This window comes from Mytilus trossulus, chromosome 14 (assembly GCF_036588685.1).
Source record: "Mytilus trossulus isolate FHL-02 chromosome 14, PNRI_Mtr1.1.1.hap1, whole genome shotgun sequence".
Taxonomy (NCBI): Eukaryota; Metazoa; Mollusca; class Bivalvia; order Mytilida; family Mytilidae; genus Mytilus; species Mytilus trossulus.
In genome coordinates this window covers 18056936-18078887 of record NC_086386.1, presented here as the reverse complement: position 1 = coordinate 18078887, position 21952 = coordinate 18056936, and the positions used below count along the sequence as shown (strand labels likewise).

The 21952-nt window shown below is 30.6% G+C and overlaps 4 protein-coding genes across 4 annotated transcripts; 3 read left to right on the top strand and 1 right to left on the bottom strand.

Moving 5' to 3' along the window:
* The first annotated feature begins 923 nt into the window (after nt 1–923).
* On the top strand, nt 924–3154 carry LOC134697530 (uncharacterized). Its single transcript, XM_063559810.1, has 4 exons — nt 924–1012; nt 1357–1476; nt 1939–2279; nt 2845–3154. The coding sequence occupies exons 1-4, from the start codon at nt 944–946 to the stop codon at nt 3152–3154; spliced, it is 840 nt and encodes a 279-aa protein (XP_063415880.1). The 5' UTR covers nt 924–943.
* Nucleotides 3155–3808: 654 nt separating this feature from the next.
* On the top strand, nt 3809–5522 carry LOC134697134 (uncharacterized). Its single transcript, XM_063559192.1, has 3 exons — nt 3809–3913; nt 4383–4481; nt 5180–5522. Exons 1-3 carry the CDS (start codon nt 3857–3859, stop codon nt 5492–5494), a joined length of 471 nt encoding a protein of 156 aa, XP_063415262.1. The 5' UTR covers nt 3809–3856; the 3' UTR covers nt 5495–5522.
* A 2886-nt stretch (nt 5523–8408) lies between these two features.
* On the top strand, nt 8409–13476 carry LOC134697529 (uncharacterized). The gene is made up of 8 exons (XM_063559809.1): nt 8409–8429; nt 9093–9254; nt 9745–9870; nt 10179–10600; nt 11214–11424; nt 11944–12048; nt 12661–12762; nt 13186–13476. The coding sequence occupies exons 1-8, from the start codon at nt 8409–8411 to the stop codon at nt 13474–13476; spliced, it is 1440 nt and encodes a 479-aa protein (XP_063415879.1).
* Nucleotides 13477–15111: 1635 nt separating this feature from the next.
* On the bottom strand, nt 15112–20928 carry LOC134696575 (uncharacterized). Its single transcript, XM_063558430.1, has 8 exons — nt 20801–20928; nt 19944–20102; nt 19310–19429; nt 18566–18681; nt 17193–17388; nt 16887–17009; nt 16365–16469; nt 15112–15809 (listed from the first exon to the last, which is right to left on the bottom strand). The coding sequence occupies exons 1-8, from the start codon at nt 20813–20815 to the stop codon at nt 15528–15530; spliced, it is 1116 nt and encodes a 371-aa protein (XP_063414500.1). The 5' UTR covers nt 20816–20928; the 3' UTR covers nt 15112–15527.
* Nucleotides 20929–21952: the final 1024 nt, after the last annotated feature.

The following is a 21952-nucleotide window of genomic DNA, read 5'->3' as shown; positions in this document are numbered from 1 at the left end:
GAAACGAACTAACTTATTCAAAATGGTAACTTTGGTAAAGGTGATATCTAATTTCATTGTTTATTAATAATAGAAAGTCCACACCATTTTGTTTTTGATTTGGCATGTATTTGTAAAATATGTATCCATAATCAAATGAACGGTGAGTATTTTTTATGCAAAGGTACAAAATTTGTGTTATTTCTGGAACAAAATATAGGTTAATTTTTTCAATGGCAATTACAATTACACTTTGTATACAAATGAAATAAAACAAGGTCTTTGAGGGTGCAGCATTAAACTGAGAAAGGAGTGCATTTATTTTTGGTATTTTCATTGTGATGTAGAAGGAACTCAGTACAGTAGAGCAAGCAACTTACAGTTATGCCCATGTCTATCATATTCATTAAACTGCAAATAAGTTGATTTCTATATAACATACTATAAACCTGGACGCTTCATTGTTATTTGACAGTGTGCATAAACCGATTGCAAAATTAGTAAATATAAGTCATTGAGATCGCGTTTCCGGGATTTAACTTCACCAGGAACGATAAAAAAAACTTAACTTTAGAAAGCCAGGGATATGTAACAGATTCGACACATCAGGTGCTATATGACAGAAAGGGACATAAAAATGGTCAAATTCATCTACAGTAAACTTTGTATGAGGTTGAACCTTACTTTTTTAATGATTTGTAAATTATTATGTTATAAATTCATATATATTATATAAAACATATCAAAGTATAGTAGGCCACACGTATACGGTATAGTGTATGATGGATTTTTGTGTTGTCTGTTTGCTCTTTTTTAGACGTAGACCGATAATTTGATATTACTAGTAATAAAAATCATCAGACTATCTAATTGGCAGATGGAGGTCACAATATTCCGAGAACTGGAAGATTTCCTTGACCCCTTTCTGGACCCACAGTATGGACCCGTTCGTCCAGATAAAATTATGGCTGGCAGAGCATTAATTGCACTTGATGCATTGATCAAAAACATGCCTGGTGTTACAGAAGACAGGGTAAGTGAAACAAATAGGATAAAAAAAAGTAAAATGAGTGTAAGCAATTTCAGATCTGTAGATGAAATAACAAAAGATCTATGAAATAATCTAAATGTAAAATTATCTGGAGGTTAAGATTCATGGAACTATTATTTTACCTTATGGTGAACTGGATGATCTAATGTAAATTTTTATTATGTGTTTATTTCTATTTTTATTTTTTTGTTTCGAATGTGCTTATAGACTTTATTTCTGTGTTGACTTTCGAAAATAGAATGACAATACAACTTTTTAAAGACGTATGTTTACAATAAATTCATGTGAAAATCCTTTTAATATTTCCTATTTGACCATTCATACAGGTAGAATCACTAAAGATCATGTTACAAGAAGCAATGAGAGGACGATGGACATCTATGGACATGAGAATAGATGACGCAGTAGATCAATTCAATGAAATCAAACGAATGGCATTTGATGAGGTAAATTTCTAGTTCGTTGACGATCTAAAATGACTTACGATTCAGAAATTGTATGTTGTGAATCATGGGCATGTTTTTTTTCTATGATACATTGGTAAAAAGGCTTAACTTTAAATTGTTGAATTTGAACAGTTAACAAAGTTGCTGGACTATAAAGATTCGAAAAGAACGCATATATTGCAAACAACGATACAGAAAATGGGATAAACAATTGAAGATTTCTTAAGGAAATAATCTTTTCTCGATTTTTATACATTACATTTGTATGAAATATACAAAGCTTAAGTTTCACTGTACATCATTTATTTTCATTTTTCTGATATTTCATAGTAAATATAGTGCTATAGATATTAAAACTGTCTTAGATAAAATACATGAAACACAAATGAAAGGTAATGTACTTTATTCTGGATTTTCTACAATTCTATACTGTCATTTCTACAGTTATTATCTGTATTACAGCGAATATTGCATGACAGTAAACCACAATATCTATACAGTTCTTCAAAGTCCAAATCTGCAAATTTTCAAATATCACCTCGACCACTGCCAAAACGACCGGCATATATTGACGGATTCACATTGAAAAATAAACCATCAGACAATGACGTTATAAATGGTGAAGGAACCGGAAGTATGAACCATATGAATACGAGGATCAACAGAAACCCAGATGACCCTCTAAATAGAGAGTTTACGTTAGATGTTATAAGGTCTGGCACTAAAATACCACCTCCAACAGGACAAGACCTGGTCAACCGAAACACGCTTATAAAACAAGAGTTCAAAGACATGAAAAGCAGGTAAAATAAGTTTGATTGTACCTCTTATTGAAGTGAAACTATTTTTCTTCAACAGAACCAATTGGCACGTTTGAGCATTTTTTTCAAAGTAATTATCATTTGATATCTCATTCATTTCAATATACTTGAACACGTCTTAAAATTACTATAGTTTTAATATATGGTAAAGTTGAATAATAATTTCCTTATACAATGTAAGAATTTATGACATTATACCAAAGTTGCATTAAAAAGTGACTTTATTTTCCCCCAGTTACTTTATAGTCTTAGGTGAGTATTGAGAAGATAATAATGCAAAAAGTGTATTTAAAAATATATGACAAAAAAGTGCTTAAACAACGCCTACGTATAACAATAAAAGCGGGAGGTTCAAAGGGTTAGATCCTGCTTCCCTTTTAGTACCTTTTGGGTTACTTCCGACATTAAATGGTAACCCGTTATATTTGTGACATAATGTATCTCAGCACAATTGAAAGTATCCTGTAGTGACATGTACATTCTTATTCTAATCTGACGAAGTGATTACAATTTTCTCGAAAATATCAATATGTGCATTTTATTACAGATATAGTGAACTCCGGATTCCTGCAACGGTTCCCGAAATTTCAACACGTTCCTATATTCCATCTCAGGTGCTAACAAACAACCCAACCAAAATTGCTGATCTATTTACAAAACTGTTTGATGTTGAATGGGCTGATGCTTTTGAACAAGTCTGCAGAAATAGAATCGGAGTACCTGAAGTGAAGATAATTGTTGATTTAGCCGACATATTAAAGGCAAGTAAAGCGTTTGTAAAAAAATATATTTCTCATGTTAACATGCCGCCAAATGTATTCACCGCCGTTTTTTCCTTCCTGTTATTTGTATTGTAATAAAAAATGCATAAAGTTAAGAATCTGGCATGATTTCCAAATATACATCTTTCTCACCGTATAACTTTAAACAATGAGCAAATCACATGCCATGTAGTAAGCTATTAAGTGCCCCGAAATAACAATTGTGAAACAATAAGCGAAAAACAAATATGATATACATCAACAACGACAACCAATGAAAAACGGGCTTCTGACAGGCACATACATTTGTACATAACGTGGCGGGGTTGAAAATGTGTTTGCTGACGACTAGATAAAAAATCTAGGGGCTAATTGTTTCGTTGGGTTGTGTGTGTCATTGATATATATTCCACTTTAGTAGACGACTGTTTGATTTTCTTAAGATGCCATTTTTCGTGTTGCTACATTTATGTTAGGTTAGATTATTTTGTTGAACTGTGCTGTCGATTTTATACACAATTATTCGGTACATGATGTGGAAAAAAAACAACTTCCAGAAAAAAAAATGATCGATCCTTTTCTTTAATTCACAACCAATGGCGAAGAAAAGAAGATACCTGTAATTATTCAATTTCGAAAGAAACAAAACACATAATGTGTTTGTTAAATAACATGAAATATTGTACAATGAAATCGTTGATGAGTGTTGAAATACATTTGTAAAAACCGCTGCTTTCGTCTCTCATTCAGAAATCTTTTCAATATACCCGAGAAGAAGCAAGGAATTTGATTGACAGCATGGCATTAAGAGTTCACGATACAATGGCTGTACCACCAGGACATACACCTTATACGGTAATTAGTTTTCAACAAAATAATATTTACTGACCCTATTATTAACTTTTATTGCGGCAACTGAACAAAAACTAATGTGTGTAGACAGTATAAATACTGAAATGTGAGGAAAATATGTATGCTAATTTCTGGAAGTTTTTGTGTCGTTCTGTTTTTATTTGTATTCACTTAATTAACCTTTAACAACTTGTCCACTATTAAAGAGAGGAGAAAGATACCAGAGGGACATTCTCTATAATCAGTCGAACATAAGCTGACAAAATACACGTAACACCATATAGAAAACTAAAGACTGTATTATGTCACTCATATCTAACCTGAGAAATTAAATTCTGAAAGTAGCAAAACTATTAGTATGTATTTGTTTTTATTTTAAATCATTTAACAAAGTTCCAAAAGCATACATGCATAGCGCATCAAAAGAAGTTAAACATTTGAATCAAAGTATGGTTATTTATAACATTTATAGGTTCGGTTAAAAGAGAGACACCATGATTACACCTTGAAGCGACATGCTAGAGAAGTAGTGAAGGAAACAGCTGATTTAAGTCTAAATATCATTATTAAAGTAAGTTTATTAAATTAGGTCTTGTATCTGCATCAAGTTAGGAATATAGCAGTTGTTATCAAATAGTATGGCTTTTTGTATGTTGCTGTTCAGTGTTTCTGTTGTTCTGTTGTTTTCTTCTTAAGTTAATGTGTCTCACTTTGTATACGTTTGTAACTTTATCTAAATAAGACATTTTAACAGCGGTATACTACTTAATTTTACTGTTGCCTTTATACGAATACGAAAGTTTTATTTTGATTCTGTTCACATATACAAATACAAACATAAGCTCTTGAGAGCTCTTTACCGAATACAAAATAACATGAACACAACATTAAAATACACAATATGCAGACAAGATATATAAGCATCAAATTTAAACATGTATGATGATTTATAGTAATGAGATTGAGTCTAGTGATAAATGTAAAAGATTCCAAAATAAAAGATTGGATGAGAATAAGCTTAGAACACCTACTTTATATAAAAATCAAATTAAATCCACCTAATTGATTTCAGAGCGTACCAAGTCGATCCTTTTTATTCAATGTATATTTTGCAATCTTGTTTACTACCCATAAATTCTAACCAATGAGGATAATTCAATACTTTATTTGATTTTCTCCTTTATCTTTCATAGAATGCGTAATATTATAAACTAAGTGTTTAAAGTTACCAACAACATATGATTTAATCCATACTTAAATTATTTACAGGACTTTGAGGATAGATACAACCCGCCAAGCTTTCGACATCATGTAATACAACAATATGATATCGATGAATACCAAAAACTAGACAAAGTAACCAAGTACCTTCAAAAATGTGTCGAGGTTACTTGGTATATGAACGTACAGGATCCACCGATGGGACTACTATGGCCGAACACAAATGAGAATGAAATATCATTAAACTGTTTCAGACATTTTACAAAATTTGGTAACAAACTGGAACATGAAGTATGGCCAGCTCTATTGATACACGATCAGGGTCCTGTTATCGTGAAAGGAGTTGCACAACTGAGATATTAAACTGATCGAAATAGATCTACTTACTATCAAACTATTTTGACAATTATGGAGTGAGAAATGCTGTCAGGGGTTGTTAGCAAATTTTAAGCACGGATACTCTACTGTGTATTTACGGAAACTCATGATAAATGAAAATTGCCCTAAAGATATTTATTCTAAACATAACTACTTTTTTATTTATTTATCCACATTACCATGTATGTTGACATAATTGTACGTTTATTGTTCAGACATTTTACATGATCGTAAGGAATTAAAGTACGAATAGTGATTGTCATTCCACTTATTTACCACTACATACATCAACATTTTGTTGGCGTATAAAATTAAAACCTTGGTTTCATTGGTGATTTGTTTCACAAAACCGTCACATACAATACATATATTGTTTTTTTCTGATACCAATTTATGCTGTATCAATTGTGATATGTATTGTCGGACAAGAAAAGTAGAAATTGGACATAAAGGGTGGTAAGATATTCGACGTCAAACTGTAATCTATAAAATAAAAGACATGGTGAAAAAAACTTTACAATTGTGAACTTCCCTTTTATAAGCAGTTATAATCAATCAGTTTAATTTTAAATCATCGTATACATGTTTACATTTCTATTAAAACGACACTCTCTTGCATGTTCACATTATACGGACTTCGTTTACAGGACTGTGGTGCTGGTTCTATACTGCTATAACAGAGGTCTGACAAAAACGACAGAAATTGTTACATGTTGTGTTTCTGTTGTGTCGTAGTTCTCTTATATTTGATGCGTTTCACCCAGTTTAAATTTGTAACCCGGATTTGTTTTTATCGCAATCGATTTATGAATTTTGAACAGCGGTATACTACTGTTGCCTTTATTTTACATATGTTTTACGATCATCCATATGCAATTCGTTCTATCATTTTTTTATCATGATTCTTGTCTTCTCAATTGATTAAAACAGGGTATGCTTACCCGGTTGAAACACCTTGTCTCGCTTTTTTTGCTGATTTTATTTTTATTTTACCTTGAGTTGTGTCTTCGATGGATCAATGATATTTGAATATAGGAAACTACTGTTGCCTCTAACTTAAGCTTTTCAAGTTTTGTTTCTTTTTCCTTTAATTGGTATCTTCTTATGAGATATAAACATAAGAAAACTACTTTTGCCTAGAAATATTCATACTCTTCCATGAGTTTTACCAAGAAGATAAATTGACACCAGCCTATATATAGCTAGTAAACAAAACCAGATGCGCATTTGGTCTAAAAAAAATCATCAGTGGCGCTCGGGATATTTTTTTCATAAACAGTATATTTACAAAATATGGCTATATCAGTGATATTTCATGTAAACCATAATGTAGAGTCAGCCACAACAAATCCTGACATATTTCTTTATTAAAAATTAACACATATCTATATAAGATTCACACGACAATTAGTTGACCAAATTTATTTTCTTTCAAATCGTAATTTTTATTAAATGCCGGAGACATAAGTTCTACCCTTAAGACACGCGATAATAACATGTGAATAAAACATGATACCAAAAGAATGTGTCGCCAATACCCGGATACCCCACTCGCACTATCGTATTCTATGTTCAGTGGACTGTAAAATTGGGGTAAAAATCTTATATGGCATTAAAATAAGAAAGATCATATCATAGAGAACATGTGTACTACGTTTCAACTTGATTTGACTTAAACTTCATCAAAAACAACCTTGACCAAAAACTTTAACCTAAAGCGGGACAGACGGACGAACGAACAGACCAAAACAGACCAGAAAACACAATGTCCCTCAACTATCGTATGTGGAACATAAACATGGCTTACCAAAGTGTTTCACATTGATTACTTTAGCAGTATTTGGCACAATTGGAATTTTGGATCCTCATTGCTCTTCAACTTAGTACTTGTTTGGCTTTATAAATATTTTGATATGAGCGTCACTGATGAGTCTTGTCTAGACGAAACGCGCGTCTTGCGTACTAAATTATAATCCAGGTATCTTTGATAACTATCTAACTATTTAGATTATACATGACAACTCAAATGAATACTCCAAAAATTCTAATATCAAAATGAAGAGATTTGATTCGATTGCCAATGAGACAACTATCCACCAAAGTCAAATGGTGTAAAACTAATTTGAAAAATGGAAACATTAATGATGAATATGGTTTTACAACGTTCACAACCATGTGTTATGAAGATAAAAAAAACCAACAACCTTGTCTTGATAATTGGGAGTTGTTCCACAGCTGTTATAGTTATAAAAGTTATTATTTAATTTTTAATTTAAGAAGTACATAATTTCCCCTCTGTCATTAGCTTGAAAAACAATACATTCAATGTATTCAAACATCAACTTGTATATATAAATATAAATACACAGAACTGAGTATTCTAAGCAGACAAAAACCTATTTCATTGAAGGATTAAATCTATATATAAAAAAATATGGTGAAACAGGTAAAACTATAGGGAAACATTAAAAAAAAAAACCCAGAAGCTTTCGATGAAGACAAATGTAGTATGTATGTCTTGAATCTATGAGAACATTACACATATTATATATATATATATAAATATACATGTTTTATAACACTAATCTAAAAATGCAATACAATATACATATACAAATATAAATTAAAATATTTGGAATATAAGACTACATTATACAGACTGTTTGACAATGTGCATTGTCAAAAATGTCGACTTATGGTTTTCTTTAGATTGAATTGTTATAGTAAATCAACAACCATTAAAACTTTCTGTTGTTACAAATATTGATTTGAACTCTCCACAATAGATAACTGTTGATCTACTTGAATAGATCAGTAGATTCGTTCTTTAATTCAATGTGTCTAGTACTATCAATTTTCTCTATGTAATTATGGCGGGTAAATCACAAAACTTAACAAAATGATCGAACCGACACATCAGGTATGTAAAATTTATTCTAATCCCATCCTTGGGTTCACAACATTTCTTCGTAAATAACAATAGATATTTTATAGATAAGTATTATAATTAAATTAAAATATATATATATTCTATTACCTTAAATTTACAATAGTAAAATACCCACTAGTTAAGTTCAAATATCTTATTTTTTGGATTGAGGATCAAGAATGGAAATGAAAGTATTTTATCAAGAAACCTATACATATAAAAGAAGAATCCACTCTTTTATTTGCAAATAAGTGTAACAAAAAAGAACTTCAAGGTAAATTCAGAAACAAGAAGTCATTAAAGCATTGAAAAAATCAGACACTATCAACCAATGAAGCGATTCGAAAACAACTTTACACTGATAGATTACATGTATATAAACTTATCATAGATACCAAGACTAAATTTGGTATATACGCCTGACGCCCGTTTCGTCTGAAAAAGACTCATCAGTGACGCTCGAATCCGAAAAAGTTGAAAAAAACCCCAGGCCAAACAAAGTACCAAGTTGAAGAACATCGAGGACCAAAATTCCTAAAAGTTTTGCAAAATACAGCTAAGATATTCTATGCATAAGGTGTATATGTATAAGTTTATTATTATTCTTCGTATTTGAAATTGACACTAAATAAATAACTATACTTATCTTTGCAGGCATTTCAGGATATTCAAAAACTTGACAATTTTTTAACAAAATGCAATCTCCTATTTGAAGATCCCTATGTAGAGGAACATCCGTCACATAGTGATGCTATTGTTGCTAGAAGGAGTATTTCTTACGTTGACGAATTCTTTAGACAAAGAGGTTTTATAAATGTATGTTTTATTATAGTAATCCATGTTTCTGATGTTTCTTGTAAAAGCACTGATCAGTTAATTACAAGTTATAATTGTTTTTTGCAACTCATCATGATAAAACGGACAATGCTTCATAACATATACGAAACATGGAACAATGATGAGCTTTATAATGAAAAAAAGAGAATATTGTGATGGCTATGTAAATTTTGTCTATTAAATTCACTGTTATCAAAACCAATGTCCATGCTTTTTTTTCTACAAATATTTATTCACATAATCGTGTCTTACAATTTATAGTTTTGCTTGATATATAATCATATCCATACTTTCCTTAAAAGGTCATTGAATTTCTTATTATAAGAACATATATGTAACAACTATGAAACTGGTTCGAAAATTCAGTTTTTTTGGTTTTTCTTTTTTTTGTACATATTACCTAAAGAACAAATGAATTTCTAAATAATATATATCTAATGAATATAGAAAATATCATGATTATTCACAGGTACAGTCCAAATGGTTACGTGAAATTACCAACGTTGCTGAAGGAGAAGATTGGAGTAGGGTATCAAGATACATCAAAGATGCTAATAATGAATTTATGGGATTCAATCGAGTGTATTCCGATATCGTATGTATATTTTAACACACCGTCTATATCTAGATAAACCAAAAAATATTTATTTATATCAAGTAACAAAGTGACATCTTCAAACAGTCAACTACATTATGGTTATCTTACCTTTATTGTTTGGCCAAATGTTTATCTAGTGTTAAATTTTTTTCAAACTATTCGAATCATTTATTTATGAACTTTCTAACAACCATTAGTTTACGATTGAAATTTGCTATCAAATTAAAAAAAAAATATCAAATTTCATAAAAATAATAATTACAAAATCTGTACATGCATAAATCCTTGCAAGAATTTTGATGCAGATGCGGCAAGTTGAAAAGGAAGCTTCTTATTCAAAACTGACCAATCAGCAAAACGTAAAACAAGAAAATCAACTTGACACTAGGTTAGGCAAGATTGACGAAGCACCGTCAAGGTTGACCGACGAGACAAGATATATGTCGCCACAAATGGTACAGTATGTAAATACAACACATAATGACAGAAACAACTATAACAATGAGACACAGACAAGACAACAGGAGACTCCAGATGTGTATGCCTCACATTCCCATAGAAATAATCATGATGCAGGAAAACAACAAGGTGTTATGGATGAAGAACTCAGATCACAACTGCGTCTCGCTTTAGATAAATTGGAAGATACAAACATAGAGGAAACCATTTTGCCGGACCCAGAAGTAATTGCATCTGAAAGGCTGGAACAACAAGAAGAATTTAAACGGTATAAACAATAGCCATTTCAAAAGATAGAATAAAATTGCGTATTCGTGTTTTCTTATATATTCATGATACGAAGAAAATCCCGAAACAAAAAAACCTTAGTAACATCAATTGGGGTTCTACGTGGAAAATTTTTAATTTCCATAAACAACATCATTTTTAATACATTCATAATTCTATTTTCTTAATATCAATACCTTTAATAAAAAAGACGGTAAAACAATTTCTTGTCATGAGATTAAAATTCGTTTAAATTCGAAAGACTAAATTCAAGTAAACTCAAAAACAAACAAGAACGTGTCCATAGTACACGGATGCTCACTCCTACTATCATTTTCTATGTTAAGTGGTGACCGTGAAATTAATTTTTGCATAATTGGAAAGATCATATCATAGGGAACATCTATACTAAGTTTTAAGTTGTTTGGACTTCACCTTCATCTAAAACTACCTTGACCAAAAATTTTAACCTGAAATTTGCACTATTATTTTCAAGTGCATTAATTACATAAACGTCAACGTGAATTGAGTCGTAAAGAAACAAATTCTTCCAATTGAAATATTAATGTTACTGCTAATACCCTTAAATTATTAAAACATGTCAAATATTTTAGGCGTGGCGAACAAGCAAGCAAAGCTCTTCATGACAACAACCCAAACATCACGGATCTCAGTGATATAAATAGACCAAGTAAGATAGCAGAAAGATTCAGCAATTTATATGACGATCTTTGGACTGATGCATGCGAGGAGCTTACTAAATTCTACAGACAAGAACATCATACAGAAAAAAGATGCATTCTTGATTTGGCTACTATACTTAAGGTAAACAATGTTTTACTATAATGATAATTTTATTTCTTTTGTCAAAAAATTTGAAGAATTTGTCATGAATTATATCGGTAATGGCAGAGGAATCATTTATAGAACGTGTTATTCTTAATTATTGCTTTTATTATTACAACATGGCATCTTAATATATGAAATATCAACTTGGTTATTGTTTTGCTTTAGAATATTAAAACTACTACTACCATTTTGGTTCGGTTTTGATTTTTTTCATCACTTTTGTTTGTTACCTACTAGCATGTAATATATATACTTTAAGTTTCTTATTCTATACAGGCTGAGCTAATAAATAATTAAACTTCCTTCATCTGAATCAATTTTCTACACATGCAATTCTCAGGAACATTAATATTTACCCTATATTGGAAACACAATGTAAAACAATCAAAGTAATTTGCTACCATGCAATATTTTAAAATAACACTGATTAGAAGTTGTAACTATAAATGAATATATACTACATATACATCCGGGCAAACTTTTATTCTGTTTTAGGCAACATTTGAATATTCGTCTAAACACGTGGATACACAACTAGAGAGAATTGCACATCAAACAAGAGAAATGATGCTAGATCCCTGTAGTGATAGACAGCAGGAGGTATGTTTTTTTGTAGATCAATAGTTCTATTCATTTTGTTTTCCATCTTTCTAAAAGGGAAAGCGTTTTTAATATCCATAGACTTAAGAAGACATGGTATGAGAGCCAATCAGATAACTGTCATTTGAAGTCACAATCTATAAAAAGGAAACAAGTTAAGGACAAAGTACGGCATTCAACACGGCCTAGGCTCACATCAAACGGCAAGCTATAAAAGGCACCAAAATGAATAGCGTAAAACGATGCAAACAGTTAAACCAACTGACTTATCATTATAGAAAAAAACAAAAAACCAGAAACACTTGGTAAACCACACCAAAAATCGACAACTACTGACGAACTCTTTCTGCTTCATGCTTTCTTTGTTTCCCTTTAAGGTTCAGGTATTTATTGTTTGACTCCTACTTAATTAATAGAACGTTATATAGCTACTAACAAAACATGCATATTAAATCCGAAAAAAAGCGACAGAAGTTCATTTAAACATTCATAAATCTGTTTGATGTACAGTAATCAATGCCTAGCATTGTATATTTTTAAAAACACATTGTATTCATTTAGAATAAGTAAACCACAGTTGAGTTGTTAATATTATGTGTAACTGTTTTACAGACAGATTCAAACGATCCATTTCGACATGACAAGACACTTGGACAGTATGCATTGATCTGTATAAAGGATACCGCTGATCTAAGTGTTCCTGCTCTACAAAAGGTAATATGCAATGTTGCACATTTTGATATGCATGCACTATTTATATTTATATTTAATTGTCAAAGACATTTAATACCAGTTGAAGAAAAATCTGCAAAAAAATCTTTTTTTTTCTCTTTATATATTTATATATTTTAAGCGTTTCGCAAGAAAAAAATATTTTATTAGAGGATTTAAAAAAAAGATAATTTTAATGATAAAGACATTAACGGTTTACTTTTATAAACTGTGATTTGGATGGAGAGTAGTCTAATTGGCACACATACCACATCTTCTTATATTTATTTAACAATCATATGTTGTTGTTGGAATCATTTTTTTTTAAATGGTAAAGTAATTCACAAAGCAAATATTGTGATTCCAAAATGGTATTTTTGCAAGGATTATTTACATAATTGTTTAACATGAACTCTTCTTTTATAGAATTTCATGGTCCACGCCTTTCCAAGTAGTAAAGTTACAGCAAATATAACAAAATTATCATCAGTGAAAAAATACACAGAAAGATGCATAGAATTAACATGGCTTATGAATGTTCAAGACCCATCAATGGTACTGTTATGGCCAGATATGGTTTCACAGGAAAATTTAACAGACATTTTCCGATACTACACTGCAACAGGAACAGTCCTTGATCATGAAGTTTGGCCAGCACTTCTGTTGTACAAAGATGGTCCTATGGTGGTTAAAGGCGTAGCAAAATTTAGGAATTAATTCCATTTATTGCATTGCCATTAAAAATTTGAAATTATATTATTTATGCATGTTTCTTTCAAATAATTTGCATATTTTCTCACATTGATGTGCATTTCATTATTTTTAAAATCACTTTTAAACATTTTTAAATAACAATGTTGGTCGATATAAATATCAATTGAAGAATATGCTAGGGTGTTATACATTAGTTCGTCAGCAACACACGACAAAACATCATGATGTTAACCTATAGTCTCAACAATAGACATGTGTCCAAACATAATATCAAGCTACAATAGTACCATGTCTAAAACATAAATAAATTTTATTTGAGACATCATAAATGTAAAATCAACAAAAAATTCTCCAAATGAAATAAAAAACGGTAGGATCCATTAAAGTTTGATGCGAAGATACAATAAAATCTCAACCTCCTCTCTTTTCAATCTCAATCATTAGATTAAAGAAAGAAAAGGACACATAAAAATTCAGTACAAAAAAAAACCTCTGTCTTTTACGTTATGATAAACAACAAAACAAAAGTCAAAGCTTGACAATTACAAATAATACCGTAAAAATGCTATCATTTTCTGAAAGCAAGCTCTAATTACTTTACCTGCTAATAACATATGATAGCTGGTATACACTCCAATGGAGTTAATTGTACTTCACATTACTAGTAGATCTAGAACAAACAGAAACATAAAGAATACAAGAAAAGCAACAAATTAGATCTGTTGCAAAATGATTTTCATGATGACAAATAACAAGGAAACATTTAAGAATTGCTTTAAATTAGGAATTACCAAATTGATATACACTCTTTTAATCAAATATATCAACCTATCATTGTTACCTTTACTCAAACGAACTATCGGTCAAAATAGATTAAAGGATACGTGAAGTCACAAATTGGCTTCATTACGTGTAGCACTCACTATAAACACCCAATAATCGTTTATTAACATGAATTTGATATAACAATAAGTTGTTTTCAAACAGTTAAAAACAAATTAGTCAAAACGAAAGCAGTTTCACCGTATTTTGTGGACCGTATGGTAAAAAATATCCTTACAGACTGAAGAAAAATCCATTTAATAGGTTAGAAATATCAAGGTCAGGAAGAAGCATAATATAAAGTAGAATGTAAGTAGAGACATAATGACATGAAATAATCACAAACACATTTGCATGAATGTTGGCTCAATGAAAACATCTATATCATTGTTCGTATTCTTACATTCTTCCTCAAACCCTTTTTACAATTAATAAACTATGAAAGAGATGTTATGCAGTGGACTTAGGATTGATGACTTTTTAATGTCCAGTGACAACTATTGCATGTTTATTGCGGATGAAGACATACAAATGTGATATAAGTTTGGACTCTGCTTTGTACTTATGCATTGTGCAGAGTGAAAATTTAATGTGATAAACGATTTCAAAGATTTGAGAAATGAGACAGCAAAATAAAAGAGATCAATGAAAACATAAATCAATAACTAAATCACGTATCTACAGTCTACAGATAGACATGTTTCTTACTCGCACACATAAATATTTTTTCTTACTAATGAATAAAACGAACCAGCATCCATTTTGTAACTATAAGTTAAAAAAATATTCAGGGCTTGCTACTGATTTTACCCGAACGATTTTTTGTAAAAAGAGTCAATAGCAGAGAACAGCTAATACATGTATTGATATACAGATGCGTTTACTGCCAGACTTAAATAACAATTAGCTTAAAAACTACCTTTTTAGCAATTTTGAAACCGCGTATTATTTAATGTAGAGAATATCTAATGACCTATTCTTAAGGAAAGGGGGCCTATTGAAGCAATATAAGTTAACAGTTATGCATAAGTCTAAAAAAATAAAAATGGGTATGTGCTGCTTCTCTGTTAAGAACATGGGCTTTGTTAGCAGTAAGATTTGTCTGTATCCACTGACAGTCACATATTTCAAGACAGTAACTGACTTCATCTATGAATGTATAGTATTTTCTTTTGTTCTGTCATATATCACTGACGAAAATAGACATGTTACCAGCAAAAATAAATCCATTTTTATTTGAACTGAGCCACCCCTTTTGTCATCATCGGACCATCACTAGTCAGCAGTAAGGCCGGCCACACCTCATGTTGTAAGATCGTTCCGCTTCTCGTAAAAAATCTAAAAGTTGCTGTTATATCACCCCTTTTCACATCAGCTGGCCATAAAAGGGTCATGGGTGGATCTTGAATGTTCATAAACCACGCTATCTGTAAACACTTTTGGCTGTAGGATTTTACACTTGGAATTGTAAGAATATCTCTAATTCGCTCGCGGCGAAATTGCCATTCAAAATTCTAAAAGCAAAACATACAATGTAATTATCCGTATGTCATGTCCCCTCCAAGTATCGGATTTAAATTAAATAAATGATATGGAACTTCTGTTTATCACGTCGCATAGGGTATACAAATGAAACAATTTGACCTTTGAATAACACATTAATTTTAGTACCTTTTTAACTTTAAGATTATATATATTAACTGTGCCTGTATTACTTATTTTCAGTGGCAATGGAATATTGTCTTCGCCCTATGACATTATTACACTCTGTCCAAAACATATGGTCAAATACAGACTTTTTATCTGTAATCTCTATCTAAATTCTTTAGTATGTTTATATACCTTACAACGCAAAGCGAATGTAATAAAAACAAAGTTTATAAAAAATAGAGGTTTTCTTCTTTCCGTGCATCTCCAGTAGAAAACGAGTGTACATGTGTGTTGGGTTCATGTTTCTTGCACATTTCTTTTTATCATCCATAATTTTGTCAAGAGGCAGTACTGTTTGGTAAAACATGCATTTCAATGAAAACATTTACAAAATATGTTTTAAGAATTTAACCGAATACCTTATGTAATACTGGCAGGCTCAATTCTGCATTTTCTTTTATACACTGCTTTGCATATCTTGTGAAACGAACCTCACAAAGCGGGTCAATATCAACATGTTTATGCTAAAAATCAAATACTAATAATTCATAAACCTAATAAATGTGAAACAAACAAAAACCAAAGATTTTTTTTCACAATTATTGGAATAGAGAAGACAATTCAAGAGCTACAGTCATCTGAATAAAGGTCATAATTTCTTCATAAACAACATTAAAAAAACACAGAAAAGGCAATTCCGTTAAAACTTTGAGGTAAGATATTATAAGAAATTCAAAAGAATTTATTAATTTTGTATCACATTATGAATTAAGTCTGAGATTACAAATCAATTTTATTGTTTTCGAAAACGTGTGTTTTTTAACAAATGACTATAGGTGAACATACCTCTAGTTTTAGTTAAATTGAACTAAATGGCTATCCCACGACTCAATAAGATCGAATAAGAAAGAAAAAGACGAAATGAAATTAAGAAGTTTTACCTGACTGTCAAGTTCGTTGTTAATAAATGAATCACCAGTTGGACTAATCATTAATTCTTTCATGGACATGGCTATTTTACGAGTCTGTTTTTCTGCAGTTTCCGCTGTATATTCAAATGCCTTCTGTACAAAAATTAGAGTATTTTTAATATTAATATAAAAATCGACTTCAGAAATAATCGGACAAATGAAAAGTTACTATTGTGCAAATCTTTTCTAACGACATGTATTGATAAATGTATGTAATATATATTTCATGTGGTTCTGAAACGTTTACTTACAGATAAAAAATTATAAATAAAATACCTTTAAGATGGTGGCCATTTCTGAAATGGCTCTTTCTTGACCGTTTATTTCATGCTTGTAAAGTTTTCTCAGATCTTCAAATGCATCTGTCCATTGGTTATCATATAAACTGTTGAACTTTTCAGCCACCTTGGTAGGTCTGTTCATATCGCTGAGGTCTGTTATGTTTGGGTTGTTGTTCAACCTTGTTTCTATCCTTTGCAAGTCAAAATAAATCGATGAACTTATGGTTGAATAGAGAAAAAAATTTATACAATTTATGGTTATTTTGCATGAATGAAAAATCAAGAAGATATGATGGGATTGCAAATTGATTAGATAAGATTAATGCATAAAGATTTTTAAACAACGTCCATGACCATAAAGATACCTTAAGCCTTCAACAATGAACAAAACACAAATTGTATAGTAAGGTATCAAAGGGTAGGTTTTATTATCTTCAATAAGTGAAGAGTAAAATCACAAAAATACTGAACTTAGAGGAAAATCTGTTCGGAAAGTCCATAATAAAGAAGATTTACAAAAGGAAAAACCTACTGGTTCGAGCTAAACATGTTTAAAAAAGGCAATTAATAACAAGTACTTGTATTAATTGTATCAGCACAATCAGACGTGGAGTATACGTCAAGAACGACAACAATAGTACACCAATGGCCTCAACAACAACAAGTTTAAGTTGTATTTTGTCTAAACAAAAGTTTGGGTAATAACTTAAACAGAAAAGATTGATATATGCCATTATTAAAGATTGAATTCTCTAATGAACGAAAAAAATAAAAACGTGATATCGGATAACTTCCGACGAGATTTTCGACTTGAGACAGGCACATGAAAATATGAAATCACTAGACTTTGGTCAACTTGTTATCTTTTTAAAGATTTCAACTCTTCTCTTTTTAATCTAAACCAGTAGAATAACAAAACCTAAATAAAAGGACATATAGTAAAAACAAACACGGGAAACACAGTCAAGCAAGTTATGCGACAGGAAATAATGACATGTGAAGGTAATGCTTTTTATCATGGGGACGGAACGGTAAAGTTGGAAATGAAATGGGTATGTTGGGCACGAAATGGCAGAGATACGAAATGTTTATGGTACGAAATGACTTTCAACCTAACGACACAAATACATCTTAAGATTCACAGAACGTTTTCAATAAAAGATAAGCGTTATCTAAAAACGAATAAATTTTACATTACCATCATGGATATGCAAACAATACCAAATGCAATAGAGGACAAAAGGCAACCATTTGGGAATATCCTAAATTAACTTGTTCAGGAACATGCAATAAGATATGTATTTATTGATTTTGTTATCGATATTATTAAAACAGATGATACAAATGTATGCAAATTTATAATCATACCTCTCCCTTTCACCCTGTTGACGCCATTCGGTTACTTTACTAGTTTCTTTGGGTTTAATGAATGTTGGTTTCACAGTAGGCGGAAATTCAAATCCGTTAAAAGTATTTACATCTGCCTGAAATTAACATGAAATAACTGTTACTCATTTGGCGTAAGAAATAAAAATAAAAACCCATCACAATATGAACAATTTGAATTCAGCTTGATTTAACTCATTTTTGCGATAACATTTTGTAGATGTAGTTTGAAAATTAGTATGGCGTTCATTATCACTGAACTAGTATATATTTGTTTAGGGGCCAGCTGAAGGACGCCTCCGGGTGCGACAATTTCTCGTTACATTGAAGACCTTCTTGTGACCTTCTGTTGTTTTTTTTCTACGGTCGGGTTCTTGTCTCTTTGACACATTCCCCATTTCCATTCTCAATTTTATATAAAAAGTTATGCCAGGTGACCTATAGATAATGGCAACAGTATATTACCGGTGTTCAAAACTCATAAATCGACACCAAACTAAAACAATTATGGGTTACAAACTAAAACCAAGAGAAACACATTATATATGATTGCATCCACGTCATTTGAAATAAACTCATTGGCAAGCATGCCAGATTCCTTACTTGACATTGGAATCCATTCTCCTACGTCGCTAGAATTCTGATATATTGAAATTCTTTTTATACTTTAAAATAGTGATATCCCCCCTTTCCTATGTGTTTAATTAATATAGAGATAATTAATACCCGTCTAATAAAGTTACTTCTTGCTATCAAGAATTCTTCTAGTGCCTTATCACTGTATCTATGAATACCGGGAATATCGTTCTTTCTGGCGTTTGTAACAACTTCAAGTACAGATGGCAACTGAAATGAGTATTTCAAAGTAAATTAGATATGAAACAATTCAAAGAAGAAACATAAATAATATGAGTACAAAAATATGGTTAACTACAACAGTGGCTGATATCTATTTTATTGTATTTTGTTTTTTTTACAAAATGCTACACAATGTCAAATTTTGTTGTGTTTAGTAGATTTTCATCATTTTCACATTTTAAACCAATTTAAAATCATGGTAAATGGACATGCTACATGATGTTTGTCTATTGAAGTACTTCCCTACAACTTTAAACTATTGGTACGTGTTGTATAGTAATTTTTCCACATCTGCCATAATACTCTGTTATACATAAGTTGTTTGTCGTTTCGATATTTCATCAAACATTTGTATCCATGAAGTCAATAAAACAACTGTTATTAGGTCGATGAAAACCAACCTCGGTTTTGTGTAACGGTATTTTTTAAATGTGCAGTATGTAGTTCTATTACCGTTTTTATTGTGTACACGTATTAGTATCATTTATTGTTCGATACTTACATCGTCACAAGTAATTTCCTGGACATTGTCTAAAAGAAATACAAGTTCGTCCCGAATATTTTTCGCCATTTCTGGTGTTGGCAAACTTGGCGGATTTGGTCTCTTCAGTTTCGCACATTGTTCTAAGAAATGTTCTAACCGAATAAAAGCTAGATTTATCTGAAAATTGTAATTAAGTCGTAAAAATTTGATCAAACCTACTCATCTCTGATTTAGTATAAAATTCATACAAAATATATGCAAGACTATAAATTTGTGTCCACTACACCAGACAGTACAAGCTGCTGAGTAATGTCTTAAAGGACACAATCACCGAACATGTCTGCATTAGAGGCCTAATTTGTTTGATGCCACATTATAATCATTAAGTGAAACATTCTTATTTCCCATGTTTTTAAAAGTAGAAGGAATGTTTAAATCCAAGACTACAATTGATAAATGGTTTCACATGTGTTTCAACCGTCTAGAAATTTATAATCACCAAAAGGGTTATCAGAAAGACAAAGCTTACATGAAAATTATCAACAAGAACAAAATGACATGTAGAAAACCCTAGAGATTCATTATCAACAATTAAATGAAACAATGAAACATAAATTTTTAATAACCCATGTTATTGACGGTAAACTGAAGGTTTTGCTTTATGAAGTGACCTAATTTTTTAAGTGATATCTTTTATGATTCGAGTTTTATTTTTTAAAATTCATATCATTATTCTTCAATTGATTAGTATATTCATCCCATAACTAGTCAAATCAAATCAAATCGTGTAAATTGATGAAGCTGGTAATGCTTACATTTATTATTGTTATTCATAGTTATTGTCAATAATAATATTACAAAATGTTTTTACATACCTTCTGTCTGTCCATTGCCTTCGAAAATTATTCACTCATTGAAAACAAATTGGAACATATCCATATGTTCACTGGTAAAAGTGCTACTTATAAAACATTTGTTTCATTTTAGAGTATATAAGATCATATAAACCCTGATTCAATCTATGCTTTATTCAAACAAATTACCTAATAACCTTAAAACAAATAACAGCTACATATATAAAGATTCATTTTTGTATTTCATTTCAAATATTCACATTTTCAATTCGATAAATAGCCTCCCAATTTATAAACAAGAAAAATAGAGATTTACTTGTTTTTTAACGTAAAATAGTAATTAAGATTCTACATCTATGAATAGAATTAGTTTTTCGTCGAATAGTAAAATGATACGTTATACATGTACATTCAAATGTTTATTTCTTTTTCTTATAGTTGGAAATTTAATAACATATATAATTAAAATAAATAAGTGTTCCATGTAAGTGATTTATATAATTCATTGTTTAAATATACAGTTGATTGGTTTCACATTTAAATAATTATACTAAAATTGGCCTTTACTTTTAAATTGTATATATACAAAATTTAATGAAATTCAAAACAACTTTAGATTTAAAGGGAGATAATTACGAATTCATAATGGAAGTAGATACCATAGAAGATGAGGAAGAAAGGATATTTCAACAGGTACATGTAGTCATGAAAACACCGCGGTTATAAAATCATAGTTGTTTTATTCTGATTTTTAACTTATCATCTTGAATTGGGATATAAAAGGTGTCGCATGTGATGCCGAACATAAATTCTCTTTCAATATTAAGAAAATTAAATTTGTCCATAATTAAATAAAATAAAATTGTGTAATACTTCATTAATTCTATAGCAAAGACATCACTGATTCGAAACTTTTTCATTATCACTTTCAACATTGCATGTTCATCATTATTGTCAGTGACATACTTTTCACTACTTTCTTATTTAGTCCTTGCCAAGCTGTTTGGCACATAGGGATAGGGCAAGTATATCCACTCTTCTCTATATCTATTGTTTGGTTTTCTTTCTATTGTACCTCAGTTAACTTCTTTCCTTTAATTCATTTTCTATAGTACGTCTCCATGTCGCTTGTTGGTCCATCTCTTTTTCTTTTTTCTACTTGTTTACATCTAA